We start from the raw sequence: 16,463 nt of genomic DNA, 5'->3' as shown, positions 1-16,463 counted from the left end.
AGGGTGAATTTACTACTTGGGCAAATTACTTAACTTCTCTGAGTAGGATTCCTAACATGAAAAATATGGGTAATACCTGCCCCCTAAGGATTCTGTAAGAATTAAATAACTGCTTAATACAGTGCCTGGCACAAGTAGGTGCTCAATAAATGGTGGATATAAATCTTATTATTAATAAAAGCCATAAAAATAATGAGAACTATACTGCTGGAAAGATTTTTGAATTCTTGGTGGAAAAAGGACTGTGATTTAGTGGTCTTCAGAGTATCACAATGCCTAGCCATAGTGCTTACATACTCAGTGTTTATTGAATTAAACTCAACTGGCACCAAACCAATGCAAAATATCCAACATAGCTAACTCTGGTTTGAATGAGTGCTCTGAAGTCAGTTGTCTGACCTATCCCTGCAACATCAAGTAATTAAAACCTTTCTTACATCAGTGCGAAAGTCTACACTGAATAGAGGAGAAGGTGGTGTTGGTGACTGTGTTGCCACAGGAAGAGTTGACGAGACAAGAGGTGCTTTCTGAGTGTGGTACTGTGCCCACTGCTCTGGCTTTCTTCTTATCTGCTCCTCGCAACTGGTCTTCAAATGACCACAAGGTTCCTAAGGGGGGATAAAAGAAACAATCTTAATCATCTAGGGAGTGGTAAATAAATTTAACTATGCTCTGTGGAAATAATGTGAACATTTATTATATTGTTGGGACAAAAAAAAAAATACAGTAGGGAAGTCACCCTAGCCTATTCTCCAAACACTTAAACGAAAGGGTTAATATTTAGTCAAATGTTAAAAGTAAAATCTGAGCACTCACTTTTCCGGTTTAGGAAAATCATATGTATATATGTGGGGATACTAAAAATAGGCCCTGTCTTTGTATTTTGAAGATTTCTTTTTACCTTCCCATCAGCTTCGTATCCAAATATAACATTTATTGAGCATGAATATGCATCAGGTCCAATTCTAAGAGCTTTGCTTTTTTCTGATTTAATCCTCACAACAGCTTTATGAGGTAGGTACTACTATGGTTTCCATCAAATACAAAAAAATTGATATAGAGAAGTCAAGTAAAATTCCGTAAGTCACACAATAAGTAAGTGGAGGAGCCAGGATATATACCTGAATGGTCTAACACCAGACTCTAGACTCTTAACCACTACACTATATCAGCATTCCTATTTCCATTATCACTTACCCTTGGTAAAGGCACAGTTGTCCTTGGCTCACTTGGTGGCTGACAAGCCACTGAATAATACCCATCTAATGAGTTATATCTTTCCCGCAAAGACGTCTGATACACAGACGAGTGCATCACATCCATTGGAGGTAAAGAATTGCTTCTAATAATGTCATCTCGTTGGTACATAGGGGGGCGCCAGATGCGCCTGCTGTCGTACACAGGAGCATACATTCCAGAAGGTACTGGAGGAACTGGTCCATACGGCTGCGGAGGAGGAGGTTGGTAAGGAGAAGAATTCATTCGATCTCGAGGCGAAAATGTACTGTAATGATCAGCATATGGCATGGAAGCAGGTGGGAGGGAGGACTCTGGAACATTATTGGACCTCACAAAGCGAGGAACACAGGGAGCCACACCAGCTGGTACTGTTGGAGGTGGTGGGTAGTATCCTTGAAAATTGGAAAGAGGAATATTTAATGTAATCTTAGTAAAATTTAACATTTTGTAATGGTTTAAAGTCTAAAGCAGCCTTTAATGTTGGAAAATAAAATAAGCTTTGAATTTTAGTTACCCCTGGTTTAGAAAGACACTACACACTTTCAAGACACCACTATATGAAAATCATTAATGTTCAATAATTTGTTAAACTGCTCCTTAAAAACACTTGATGAGCTGTTAACAGATGGCTGGTAAATTTCCTTCTAGGCCATGTATTGCCACAGGTTTTAGATTAAGTAATTAGTTACATCATTGATTCTTAACCTTTTGGGTAGCAGAGGTTAAAGACCTCTTTCATAATCTATATAAGCTGTGCATTGTCTTTCCAAAATTATACTTAAGTATATATAAACCAAACACTTAGTATACTATTTCAGAGGACATACAGAACTCACTAAAGCTCATCCATGGACCCTACATTTGATTCATAGGAATGAGAATCTTAAAACTACTGGTATGTAGAATCATAGATTCTTAGGACAGGAAGAAACCTCAGGGGTCATATAGTCCAAAGGATTAATTTTTTAATGTAGATTTTCTAGGCAGATATAAATGATTCACTAATTTATTACATCAAATGTTATATTGTAGTTTCTTTTTTTCTTAGAATTGTCTAAAATTACTTACCTGTCTGTGGGTACTGTGGGACTTCAAAGGGTATCTGAGTCCTTGGATCTTGAAAATACTGAATGTTTTCAGAATGCTGAGGATATACTGGTACTCTAGTTATAAATGGGCTGGATTTTGGAGGCACAGAATTCAGCTCTGTTCCAACATTAGTGGGCCCAGCTGAGGTAGCCGCTATATTACTTACAGGAGTCTTGGGTGGAGAACCAATTTTACTGGAGAGAAAATTTAACAAGGGCAAATGATAAATCACTATCTATGACTGTTAAAAGTCCTTCTCAGTAGGAATGGTTCATAAAATTATAGTGACCACTAACAGCAAATGCTTCAGGTATTTCCACAGTGCCAAATAAGGCCATGAATTTCATTACCACCTTACACTGTTAATTCACAAGATTATAGTAACAGATCTCATATTTTGGTGAGGGTGAAAAACAAAACAAAAAACTGCAAACAAATCCCAGGCACAATGTGATCCACTAGTCCCTTTTTACTCATACTTTAAACAAAGATTTTTCCTACTGGAAGTTTAAAAAAAATCCTGTTCAATAACTTCTCAACAGAAACAATATAGTTTACCAGTAGAACTTTTTGACACAAATAAGACAGATTTGTAAAGGGAAGTACTGCTCTAAATATTAAGCATTAGATTAGCTGAAATGTAAACTTATTGAAGAAAGGCCATTTTTTTCCATTTTGTTAACTGCTACATGCCCAGGATCTAAAACAGTTTCTGGCACACAGGAGGCACTCAGTAAATATTTGTTGGACAAATGGAAAAGTTCCTGCCACGTAGTAGGTACTCAGTAAATATCTGCTAGATGAACAGAATGCCAATGAAATGGTTACTCATTAAATTGATGCAAAACACACAAGCTTTCTTTTCTTTTCTTTTTATTTTTTTAAACACAAAGGATTTCCTTTGTTGATTCACCAGGCGATCAGCTCCAGAGGATCTCAGCATGGCTTCTTAGGCCCTCTGAAGAAGTCAAACTTTGGCAGAGCTGAGATATGTGGTGATGCAAGAAAAAGATCTTCTTGATGATGCAGGGATTCAATGCATTGCATCTCAACTAGATTAGAGGGCTTTTCTCAAACTAGAAAAGCTCTTTTAAAGCAAGAGTATAAATAACAAGGAGTATGGGCTGTCTTTAAGTCTAGCAGAGATTAGTCTAGCAGATGTTTACTTCTATGTTTAATTGTGTATTAAAATGCAGAAAATAAACTGTGGATAATAATAGTAAGTACAAATGGCTTAGAGTTTAAAGATATTTTAGTGCTGTGTTTATATTTTGAAGTTCAATAAAGGCAACAAGGAAAATTATTAGGATTTCCTCTTAACAATAATAAGTAACACTAATCAATTAATGAGCACATTCCAGGCACTATTCTAAGTGCTTTACATAGATTATCTGGTCCTCCACAGCAGAATGTTATATATCATAAAATTCAGATAAGTACTTTGAAATGACAAATTCTTAGACTTTGCAGGAAAAAGGTACCAAAATCCATGACAAGGTCCATAGCCTTATGAAATCATACAAGCTATCCCGAAAATCCAGACTTAAGGAAAAAGCTAACTTTCAGTCCCATTCTAGCCAAACAGCTAGATTCTAGATGAATTTAGGATTCTAGGCTGTCCTTTGCAGCAGGCCCTCTTACCTACATGTTTTTGCCTGTGCTGCTTTCTCTACTGACAAGACCCTTCCTTCCTAACTAGCCATACTTTTGGAATGGCTCAGGTGTCATCACCTTACCTCTAAAAAACCTTCCACAATAACTCCAGGTAGAATTATTGTTATTTTTTGTGTTTTAATAACACTTGAAACACAACTCCATTACAGTACCTTTCAGAATATATTATATGATATCTGCTTATGTCTGTCTCCCAAACTACACTGGAAGACTCATAGAAGCAGGGAGTATATCTACTTCATTTTCATTAACTATGCCAATTGGCCTGGTATTTGGCACATAGTAGAAGGTCCATAATTTCTGAATGAATAAATGATTTATTTACCGAGATTTACTTATTTCTGAAAGTTGTTTTCTCTAGTCCATCATTTTTTAAAAAACTAAGATATATTTAACCTTGTAAGTTGTACAATTCAGTGATTTCTGGTATATTCCCAAGGCTGTGCAACGATCACCGCTATCTTATTCTGAAACATTTTTACCACCCCTGTACTCATTAGCATTCACTCTCCATCCCCTTGTCCCCCAGCCCCAGCCCCTAGCAACCATTAATCTACTTTCTGTCTTCTACGGATTTGCCTATTCTGGACATTCACATAAATGGAATTCTACAATATGTGGCTTTTGTATCTAGCTTCTTTCACTTAATATAATGTTTTCAAGGTTCATCCATATTGTAGTATGTACTAGTACCTTATTCTTTAATGGCTGAGTAACATTTCACTGTATGAATATAAAATGGTTTTACAACTTTACCTTGCCAAAACCCTTCAAAAGCTCATTTCCTAAATATATTAACACAAGATGTCCATAATCTGGTGCTAACCTACCTAAATCTTATCATATTTTACCCAGCAATATAAAATTTTCCTATTCTTTAATCCAACTCCAATATTGCTTCATTTATGTAAGTGCTGCCTCCCCAACTATGTCTTCGTAAGTTTCTTAAATGCACAGATATCTTATACAACTCATGTACTTTTTTTCTTTTTACTTATTTTTAAAATTTTCTTTATTTTTTTTTTGGCTGTGTTAGGTCTTAGTTGCGGCACTCTCATGTATTTTCAAGAGTGCCAAAGTCAGAGCTCAGTATTAGTGTGTAAATAACATTTGCTAAACTAGACAATGTTCTCTGATTTATCTCTTCGAAGATCTCTCTGAGGGAAGATTATAAGAATTCTCTGATAAACAAATTTCCCTACACATTGCTAACTGCAGAAATAAAGAATATAAATGTCTACCTATCCATTTATTATTTGAAATCCCTAGCAATTTACTGTGTGCCTAGCATAACGCTTTTTCCCCAAAAGGTATATAATAGACATTGACAGACTATTTATGGGCAACATAATCTAAACATGCTTTAGCTCAGATTTTAAGATGCTAGAAGAATACAAAAGCCTGAGATATTAGAGGTGGAAGTAACTTTTCAGATAATCGGAAAGTTTTAGAACTTTTTTCTTAAAGTAGCAAACCCTTTCCGCCAAATTAAATCTTATGCTGAACCCCCAAAACAACAATAATGGTAACAATAATAATGGTAGTTATAATAACAGCAGCAGATATTTAGTGAGTGCTTTGTGGCAGGCACTGTTCAAAGCATATTGCAGTATTAACTCATTTAATCCTCACAACCAACATATGAAGCAGGTAGTATTATTATACCAATCTTATGGATAAGTAAACTGAGGAAGACAGATTAAGTAACTGGCCTAAGATCAAACAGCTGGGGAACACTGAGCCAGAATTTGAACCCACAGAGTTTGGCTTTAAAGATTTCCCTCTTAACAACTACACATCATCACAGAGCATAAAGTGGAACTGTTCTAATTGAAACAGGGGCTGGAGGCTCAAGCATCTCACCTGCTTAGGTTTCTACTTAGTTCCTTTTTGGCACCTCTATGGACTCAATCCTAAAGTTCAAGGAAATAAGGTGAGAAAAACTCAATTCTGGTCCAGCCTCTTCAGTTTACAGTTGAAGAAAACAAAACCCAGAGTTGAAGTGAATTTCCAAGGTCACAGAGCTATTCAATTGCAGATCCAGGACTAGAACTCAACTCTTTTGGTATTTAGTGCTTTTTCTACTACATGAACATTCTGCATAAAAATTCTGATTAACTGCTTTTCCTCAGGATAAATAAAAATACTCAGGTACTTATAAAAAGGCTAAAATACTCATGTTAAACATTTTTACCTAATACTTACTTTTCAGTTACAGACTCTGCAGAAGGCCCAGCAGCACTCTGACCATTAGTGCCAACCTTCCCCACTTTCTTCACAGTCTCCAGAGCTCTTAATGTACTGTCAGTACTACGTGGAATTAGCTGGGAAACACTGTTTTCTGCATTTGAAATTCCGTTTGTACTTGGAACAATTTTCCCCGTTGTTTCAGTACTTCCTATGACAGAAATGACATTTCCGGCTGTGGTTGTGACAGTGTTGTTTACACCAACTTTATTTAGAAGAGGAAACGTTCTTACAGTTGCATTGATCTTTTTGTTCCTTAATCGATACCTGTTTCAAAGACAATAAACATATCAGTAAATATTTCACTAAATCTTACCCTAAGTAAAAAAAATAAATAAATAAAAGGAGGGAGCAATAGGAAAAAATGTTAAAAGGAAGAACTTTGAAAAACAGGTTTCTTCAGAAACTAACACACCATTATAAAGCAATTATACTCCAATAAAGATGTTAAAAAAGTTTCTTCAGCTAAATATCAAGTACAGTCTACATCAAACTCTGCTATGATAGCCACCACATGAAAATATATCTGCCATATACAATATATATGTACACACAATACTTATGTATGTAGACATATAATTAATGTAGCAAGAAAAGTACAAATGTATTCAAGAAACTATTTTGAGAGAGGGAAGAGATCTTCTTGAAAATTTTGTATAATTGGAATAGAAAGTACACTATATAAAAATGAAAGTAACCAGACCAAATTTATTTCGGAATGTAGAATGAAAAGGTATGCAAGAGTTGAAAGAATTCTCCGTTGTTACCAAATTGTTAAGGCATCATATAATTTTAATGAGATTAAAAAAAAACCCAAAACTCATTCTTAAACATTACACCAAAATATAGAAATTCAGTATTCTATTTTTCGGATTAGTTTATGACTAAAGTAAAAAGTATGTGGATTAAAGATATTTTCTGATATTAAATTCAGGGTTTTATTTATGGTGGTCAGATATAATACTCTAATATATAAAGCAACCTGATCTTTGATTCCATTTAAGAAAATTTATTTCCAGTCATACAACAAAAATTTCATTACAATGCAGTCCTAGTCAGTGTTCCCTCCAATATTTTAAAGTGGTGAACAACTATGTTATATGAATAGAAAGACAACTAGACATACGGGTTCATAATTACATTTACCTAAATTAATCTGATATTAATGTTATATATAACCAAACATATGGTAATCAAATATAAACAGTGTTAGGGATGAGCAATGCCTTCACAAGTTTCCCTTTTAGTCCTTCAGTATCTATAGACAGCTTCATTATTCAATTCTCCCCATCTCATTCATACACACACACTGACAGAAGCAGCAAAGCTCAGTAAAGACACGTATTCCCAGATCAGACTGGCTAAAGGTGGAGTGATAGAACATGAAGTTCAAAAAAACCATAGGTTATGGCCAGCTTATATATGTCATCTTACAGATATGGGGAACCAATGAGTACTTCTTGAAGAATGAGGGTTATGAGGCCTATATTTTAGAAAGGCAGTTTGGCGGCATGGAGGGGCCAGTGCTTTCCTCAACACGCTACTCTGCAAGCTGCTCTTCATTCTTCACGTCAAAGGTTCTTGCCCAAAATGCCCAGCTGCGCCTTGCTTTCCATTCTCAAAGGATAAATTTCAAATATCCTTAAGATTGCTCTGGCGGGCAAAAAATAAAGTTTTAATTGTGAGTCTCTTAAAAGAGAGGAGTAAGGTAAAGTAAGGGACAAACAGGGATACATACTGGACTCCTGGCATCTAGGCAGCTAAAGACTTAGGCTTGGAATCTGGACCTCACAGTTGAAAAAGCCAATTACTTCCTATTCTTTTAAAGTCATCCATGAGCTCCCTGCCTTACCCAGCTTAGAATCCATTATCTACCATTAATTCCTCCCTTGTAAATACCTTTAACTCCCTTGGTCCAATTACCCTGTTGAACTCACCTGGTAAAACCCCAATCCAATCTGTTACTTATTCTCTTATCCTGTGTCTGCTCAAGTAGGTGAATTTTGCTAGAGAAAACTCATGCAATCATGCTGACTAAACTCTCTTCAAAATCATGATCAATTATTTAAAATGGCCAAGCACTACATTAATACACTTCTCTACTAAATTCACTTTCCTATCTCTAACATCCTCTTCCCTTCCATTCCCCAGAGCCCCGCCACCGCTGATGATACTGCCTCCCACTTCACAGAGAAAACAGATGACACCAGAGGAGAATTACTTATCTTTCCATCACCAATCCTGCCAACCTTCCTGCTTCTGTAACTACACACTCCACCTAAAGTAGGAGGTGAAGAGTTCCTATTCCTATCTCAGGCCAATCTTTCCACTTGCACCCCAGGTCCCAAGCCCATTTGCCTTCTCAAAGACTTCACTCCTATAATTATCTTTTCTTCTCTAGTGCATCATCACTTCATTCAGGTGTCTGCTTAAATGTCATATCCTCTGGGATCCCTTCCCAGACAATCTCAACTAAAATATCTCCCCTTTTCCAATCTCATTCTCCTTATCTTGTTATTTTTCTTCATAGTGCCAATCAGTACCAGATATTATGTTTTCTATTTATTCGGTTTATGTTGATCTTCTCATTACAATGTAAGTCCCATGAAAGCAAGAATTCTGCGTTCCTTATTCATCTCTCTATCTTCAGCACAGTGCCTGGTACATGCTAGGTGTTCCATAAATATTTGCTGCATGAATGTGGAGTAAGCCTTAAACTTCACATGGCCAAGAGTACTGATTTTCTACCCCCAAGCATTTCCTATCTTAGTAAAAGACATTACTTAGTTATGCAGGCCCCAAACCTTGGAGTCATCCTTGATCTTCTCTTTTCTTTACACCCCACATTCGATCTATCAGTCCTATCAGCTCTACTTCCAAAATATATCCCAAATCTGACTACTTTTCATCATCTCAATTACCACAATCCTAGGACCAAGCTACTAATCTCATGCCTGGACCACTGCAGCAGTTTAATTGGTCTATATCATGCAGACACTAGAGTGACATTTCTAAGACAAAATTAAAATCTCATTGTTCCATTTGAATAAAACCCTATAATGACTTCCAAAATAAAATGCAAACTCCTTGCCAATGTTCACCAAGCCAATATGGTCTGGCCCTCGCCTAACCTCTCCAACCTTATCGTTTGCCATTCTTCTCATTCTCCAGGCACACTAGTCTTTTTTCTAGTTCCTGAACGTGCCAAGCTTGTTTCCACCTCAGACTTTCTTTATAACATTTTATCAGTAACTGAAATTGTCTGTTTATATGTTTACTGTTCTTCTTTCCCCACTAGAAGTACCTCAAATAGTACCTAGCACTTAACAACCATTTTAAAAAATATTTCTTGAGCTGGTTGACCTCAGGCTTTTGATACTCTCCAGAATGCAGCAATTTTTGGGAACAGGATTCCAATACCCTAAATTCTAAAATATATTCAAACATATTCTTAAGAGAGATTCTGGGCATTTGTTTGGTTAGAGATATGTATAGTAGAGAAAGCAGGCTGGGATAAAATTTATTTAAATTGAACAAACATTTGCTGAATTCCTCCTGGTACATTACGGGAGCTAAGATAAAGGCTCCACCCTCAAAAAGTACAGAGTTGGGTAGCAACATGCATTTTTTTAACCAACAAGATAATGACATCTTCCACTTCCTTAATGCTTTGTATTACCCTGTTTTTCCTTCTTCTTCTTCTTCTTTTATTTAACAGCAACAGGGAGTGTGAAGCTGGTTGGAAATAGGAACTATAGATTATTTGCTCTTTCAACATAAGTATCCTGAGTTTACATGTCAAATACCTGTTATGTGCAGAAAATATAAAGATGAATAACCCATAAAATAAATGAAGTCCAGTGAAAATACACACCAGTAAATAAATAATTGCAACACAGTGAAAGAACCGGTAGTTATAAAGTTACCAGGTATAGAGTACTATGGCAGCACAGTGAAGAAAGCAACTAACACTGCCTGGGAAGTCAGGGAAGTTTTCAGACGGAAGATGATATCTGAGTATAATCAGGAACAGAAGCTCTCCCAACAGAGAAGAGGAAAGCATATGATATAGCGAACAACATGTATAAGGGAAAGAAGAGTGAAAGAATTCATATAGTAGTAAACTGGATGTACCTTAAAAAAATAAAGAACGCAAAAGGTGGAATAAGGCTGGAAAGCAAGATTGGGCCCAGAACCAGTGATATACTGAGGAACCAATTAAGAATTTAAAGGAGAAGATGGACATGATTAAACCCGTATTTGTGAAAGAAAATCTTGGTTGAGACATAGGGAGACGCCTGTAAAAAGCTACGTAGTAGGACTTCCCTGGTGGCGCAGTGGTTAAGAATCTGCCTACCAACGCAGGGACATGGGTTCGAGCCCCGGTCCAGGAAGACCCCACATGCCACGGAGCAACGAAGCCCGTGCACCTAGAACCCATGCTCTGCAACAAGAGATGCCACCACAATGAGAAGCACACGCACTGCAACAAAGAGTAGCTCCCACTCACCACAACTAGTGAAAGTCCACGTGCAACAATGAAGACCCAACACAGCCAAAAATAAAAATGTAAATAAATTAATCAATTAAGTAAAAAAAAGCCACATAGCAGTAGAATGGACAAATTGGGTAAACACGTGAAACATTAAACACTGCACCTGGCACAAAATCTGACCGATTAATTTGGCTATTATTATTTTTACTGCTACCATTATAAATTCAGGCAAGAAATAATAAAGTTCTGAAGTAATAACTGGAGATGGAGAGCAGGAAGCCAATTTGAAGGTATAAGAGGTAAAATGGATTTTCAGGTGGGCACCAGTTGTGAGTGGAATGACAATGAAATCACAGTTTCTTCTCTTTTTTAAGTGCTCCCAAGCAAGGTCCCCTAAAAAGCTATATTTTAACTAAAAAGCTCTACTTCAGGTATGGACAAGCTCAAAATATCTCGAGTCTAAAAAATCATCTTGATGTAAAACTCTGTATACATCATATAGAACTGCCCAGACTAGATGCAAACAGCACCCTTTTTTTCTTAAGACTCCTGTAGCCTCTCTGGGATCTTCCAATCTGGGCGAGGCAGGGGGATAGTAAGAAGGGAAGCATGTTTCTACTCTTCTTTTTAATGCACACACATTTATCTTCAATCACATTGCTGTTGCCGTAGAGCTCATTATGTGCAGGGCCCAGTGCTAGTCACTGAAAAGAGGAGACAATAATAAACAAGATGGATATAGTCCATGGACCTTACACTTCAGTAAGGCAGACAAAGATTCAATAAATAGATCAGGGGTCAGCAAACTATCACCTATGGGTCAAAGTTGCTTGTTTTTATAAATAAAGTTTAAAGCCATGCCCATTTTATGCATTGTCTATGGTGGCTTTTTTGCTACAGTGGCAGAGCAGAGTGGTTGACAGAATGGTTCACCAAGCTGAAAACATTCACTATCTGCATCTCTACAGAAAAGTTTGTCAACCCCCAAGACAGACCCATAAGTTAATTATAATTTTGATAAGCAGGAAAAAGAAGAACCTGGTTTAGTATGAAATACTGGGGGGATGCCTCTGAAAAAGAAAGGATGAGCTAGGCACAGGGAAAGCTCCAAAGGCAAGGCTAGAAGGAACTACATTATATAAAAGACTTAAGGTGGGAAGGAGCATGGCACTGACAAATGGTCAGCGTGGCTTGAGTATACAATAAAATTAGGGAGCGTTGTGAGATGAGATAAAAAAGGTAGGCACAAACTAGATGACACAGAGTCTTGAGGGCCAGACAGTAGATTTTATATGTTTACCCACAGGGATGCCCAAGTCTCATTACCTGCAATGAGCCTTATGTATAAAGTTCTACCTATTTTGTGGGGAATAATGGGATTGGAGGTGGGCAACCATAGCTGTAAGATGACTAGTTAGGAGGAAACTATGGATCAAGAAAAAGGGATGACAGCTTAGACTGTAAGGACAGAAAGAACAAGGGAGAGTCAAGAAATATATAGGAAGGTGAACTGACAGAACTTGGTGACTAAGACAAGTAGGTGAAAGCTGGCAAAGATGATTCCTATAACATGGCACGTATAACTGGCTGGACAGGGTACACCTGGGGATAGCAGATGGAAGATGTATACAAGAGAAGACGTATAAGAGGAGAAAATTAGCTCAAATTGGGTTTAAAGTGTCTAAAAACAAAAGAGAGATGTCCATTAAGAGTTGATATAAAGACCAGTTATTCAGTAGAAAGGCTGGAATCAATTTTTGATGAGATCTCAATGATGAATGTTTTGGTTAAAAAACAAAATAACAAAAACTTGGACAACACATATTACAGCTTATATCCATTTACCTTTACGTCTGGGGTAAATGGACATAGAAAAAGGGATTACCCATAGGACAAGAAAAAGGGAAAAGAAGACAGAAAAAAGAATGTTAAAAAGACCAAAAACCATAAAAAGAAAATGCATCTGCTTTACCATTTTACCTGGGACTCAGCTGTTACCTTCAATGGAACCTGAGCAAGTAAGAGTGAACATAAGAATACTTTCATTCTGCACAGGTGTTTAGCAGAAACATGGATCCCAGATATACAATGGTCTAAAATATGACACCTGAATAAGGTTCTAAATCACTTATTATGTTAACCATGCTGCCAGAAGCAACAAGGTATGGTTTCAAAAGAAAGGTTATTTTTCAATCTAAAGACTTCCACAATGCAAACTTGACTGCATCTTTGAAACTCATCACAAACTTTAAGACTCTATATAACACTTTCATAATGACCAAAAATTAATCCCAAATAAAAGAGAGTTCTCCTAACTTACTTTTCAAGCTCTTCCTGAGAATGGGCAAAAGTACAATTTGTTCCTCGTGGACACCCTCCTTGCTGTCGCAAATCTCGGCACATGCTAGTCTTATATTTGCTGTTTGGCTGAGGCTACGAAAAGAAAATCAATGTTTGGAAAAGTGAAGATTCCAGTTGTCACTCACTCTTGGGACTCCAGGATTTTATGATTACACCTTCAATTCTTTTTCACGTTAGATAAGTAATTCTTGTGCTGACACAACTACCACTGCATTGTTTCCTGTTACGTATGTGGCACAACCCTGAGTTGGCAATTCAGATATTCCTTCTGAGGATTATCTGGAACTGGTTCAAATGTTATGTTACTTATTTGTCAGGCAACAAAATGCCCACAAAAATAAAAGATTTTCTCATCAATTTATTGCTGTCTTAAAATTATGATACCCAAATCAAGCAACCAATTTCAAAAAGCATTAAAAAAGCCATAAGCTTTGTCCACTTAAATTTTCTCAGGAAAAGGGAGAATACAACTTACCCCAGAAGTTAAAAATTAAGAAATACTAATTTATTTGTCAATTTGAGAGAACAACTTTCTTCTAAGGCTTGGAGCTAAGTTCATACAAATAATAAGGCAAAATATAAAAACATCATCATAACTGCTATAATTTGCATCAAAATCTAAGATGTTATTTCTGTGACCTTAAATATGAAACATTCACGGGCTTCCCTGGTGGCGCAGTGGTTGAGAATCCGCCTGCCAATGCAGGAGACACGGGTTCGTGCCCTGGTCCGGGAAGATCCCACATGCCGCGGAGCAACTAAGCCCGTGAGCCATGGCCGCTGAGCCTGTGCGTCCGGAGCCTGTGCTCCGCAACGGGAGAGGCCACAACAGTGAGAGGCCCGCATACCGAAAAAAAAAAAAAAAAAAAAAAAAAAAAGAAACATTCATCTTTCAGTTAATATTTGAACATTATAATGTCTTCTAACAGAATAAGGACAGAAGAGTGGAAAGATCACTTTGGAGTAGATTTGATACCAGTTCTGTCACTTACTGCCACCATGACCTTACATATGTTATTTAACCTCTTTAAACTTCAGCTTGGGAACAGTAATTATCTTGCAGGTGGCTGTGATGATTAGAAATAACATATGTAAAATACTGAACATAGGGACTGGCTCATAGTGATTTAATAAATGGATGTTATTACTAGAATGAAGGATTTTACCTTAAATAACTCCTTCAAAAGTGCACTGAAAATACCTATTTATTTACTTCCACACATATACAAACATGAATTCATTGGTATGGCAGCAAAGGAGAAAAAAGTGACAATTTCCCCACATTAGAAGAAAATTAGACAAAATATTTGGAAGGAATCAGATCTATAGAGTTGGTCAAAAAAACCTGCAGTAAACTCATATTCAAGATATGCCTCAAACTGCTGCTGTACTGAATTATTTATCAGGTACACTAAAACTTGGGTTTCTCTCAAAAGAAGAGAGACAATAAAAACTTATGTGACAGTGGAGTCACATAAGGAGTCCATTAACCAAACAGCTTGTTAAGATGTTCAGGATGCTCTGTTAAAAATTTAAGAGCAGGGCTTCCCTGGTGGCGCAGTGGTTGAGAGTCTGCCTGCCAAGGCAGCGGACACGGGTTTGTGCCCCAGTCCGGGAGGATCCCACATGCCGCAGAGCGGCTGGGCCCATGAGCCATGGCCGCTGAGCCTGTGCGTCCAGAGCCTGCTCCACAACGGGAGAGGCCACAACAGTAAGAGGCCCATGTACCGAAAAAAAAAAAAAAAAAAAAAAAAAAATTTAAGAGCAGTTAGAAGTGCAATAAATGTGCTTACCTGAGGTGTCTCATGGCCTTTTCTACTATAATTTTGTATGAAGTCCACAAGGCCATGAACCACTGTTTTAACAGCTACCATTGCATTTTCTAGCTGCTCCCAAGTTGGTGAAACAGCATCTGTATAGTCCACCAAGGGGATGGGATAAGAAAATAGAATTTTTTAGCAGTAAGTCTCTTGTGTTATTTACCTCAAAGGTAGAAAAAGTATAAGCAATTATTTTCTCACATACCTGGATTAGGGTCTATGTTTGCAAGAAGCTCTAAATGAGGCCTCAGTCTATTTAAGTTAGCTGGGTCACCTGTTCGTTGCAAAACAATTGTCAATTCCTGAACACTCTTTGCAAATGATTCTGGAGACTGCAGCTAATACAAAAAGAAAACAGAATGGTTTTTACTCTGGTTTTTATGACCTGTCTATATTCAAATGCTTTCATTCTGTCAACATACTGAATAGGTTTTCAAGTGTCTTCAGATTCCATAGTAGGAGTATCAATGATGAATTAAATTTTCACCTCAGAATCTGCCCTATGAAATTCATCATTAGACACTTAGAAAACTTATTTATTAGCTATCTGGTGTCAGAATATAGATAAATGACAGACTTGGTTAGCCAGGCTGCTTTTATGCTAACATCCTGTATTTGCTTCCCTGTTGCCCCCCTTACTTTATTTTAAAAGTTAGAAAATAATTAAAAAGAAAGATATTTATAAGAGTCTTATATGTAAAAACAGGAATCTCCAATTGGTTGTTTCTTTACTCCCTTCAGAAGATTAAAATACTCTTCACTGTAGCAGAATGATATAAATCAGCATCTCTAATTTCACAAACCTTATCAATGATAGACTGCATGTGTGATTTATGCGCCAAGTCACCATACAGAAGTGAAGACCACTGCTCAGGTGAAATACGGAGTCCTGCTTCCATAGCAATATGAACAATTTGGGCATCATGTTCTCTGCGTAAAGCCTCATAACTCCGAAATTCCTCCTTTAGCTGCATCAGGGAAGAGTCTTCGTCCCTTTTGGTAACCTAAAAAATAGAAAGGAGAGAAAAACCCATCAGAATTACTCTGCTCTTCCTCCTTCCCCAAACAACTTTTTCTTTTTTTTTAGATGGGGGAGGTACCTATAGCCTATCAGATACTACATGAAGAAGGTACAAAGAAAATAATGTCCTCACCACAAATTCTTTTTGGAACAAAGCAGAACTTACAAAACCTAATACACAGTTCTGCCTTCCTTCAATGAGCTCAGCAGGTTGTAGGGAAGAAACTTGTAAATAGAAAGTTATAGTATAAGTGCTATTGTAAGACTCTATGGCAACATAAAGGAAAGGCAATTAAATCTGACAGGTGGGGGAGGGAAGGGTATCAGGGAAGGCTTCCCCCAGCAGAAGGCTACATGAACTGAGTCCTAAAGAATGTATGAGTTCCCCAGGCAAAGAAGGGTGAGGAACAGAATTCTAAAAAGAGTAGCAAGTGGTAAACAGAAACATGAAAGAGCAGAGCATATAGAATTAAAGGCTAAGATGTAGGCTGGAGAAGAATCACAGAGGGCCTTGTAT

At 37.2% G+C, this 16,463-nt stretch overlaps 1 protein-coding gene and 1 non-coding gene across 5 annotated transcripts in view; both read right to left on the bottom strand.

Moving 5' to 3' along the window:
• The window catches only part of RC3H2 (ring finger and CCCH-type domains 2), a 47,281-nt gene that overhangs the window by 4,490 nt on the left and 26,328 nt on the right, over positions 1–16,463 (bottom strand). For 3 of the 4 annotated variants that reach the window (XM_059073018.2, XM_059073021.2, XM_067040784.1), the window contains exons 6-13: positions 15,729–15,929; positions 15,131–15,263; positions 14,899–15,017; positions 13,065–13,177; positions 6,208–6,516; positions 2,308–2,522; positions 1,198–1,631; positions 438–608 (exon numbers count right to left, since the gene is read on the bottom strand). In XM_059073018.2, coding sequence (XP_058929001.1) covers positions 438–608; positions 1,198–1,631; positions 2,308–2,522; positions 6,208–6,516; positions 13,065–13,177; positions 14,899–15,017; positions 15,131–15,263; positions 15,729–15,929 — 1,695 coding nt within the window. The remainder of the gene's footprint in view (positions 1–437; positions 609–1,197; positions 1,632–2,307; positions 2,523–6,207; positions 6,517–13,064; positions 13,178–14,898; positions 15,018–15,130; positions 15,264–15,728; positions 15,930–16,463) is intronic. The other variant, XM_059073019.2, reaches the window with a different exon arrangement.
• LOC131762064 (small nucleolar RNA SNORD90) lies at positions 15,353–15,463 on the bottom strand. The gene has a single exon (XR_009337146.1). It is a non-coding gene; the product is annotated as a small nucleolar RNA SNORD90 (small nucleolar RNA).

The sequence above is a fragment of the Kogia breviceps genome, chromosome 8 (genome assembly GCF_026419965.1).
Source record: "Kogia breviceps isolate mKogBre1 chromosome 8, mKogBre1 haplotype 1, whole genome shotgun sequence".
NCBI lineage: Eukaryota > Metazoa > Chordata > Mammalia > Artiodactyla > Physeteridae > Kogia > Kogia breviceps.
Note: the sequence above shows the minus strand (reverse complement) of the source record. Positions and strands in the feature narration are given on the sequence as shown.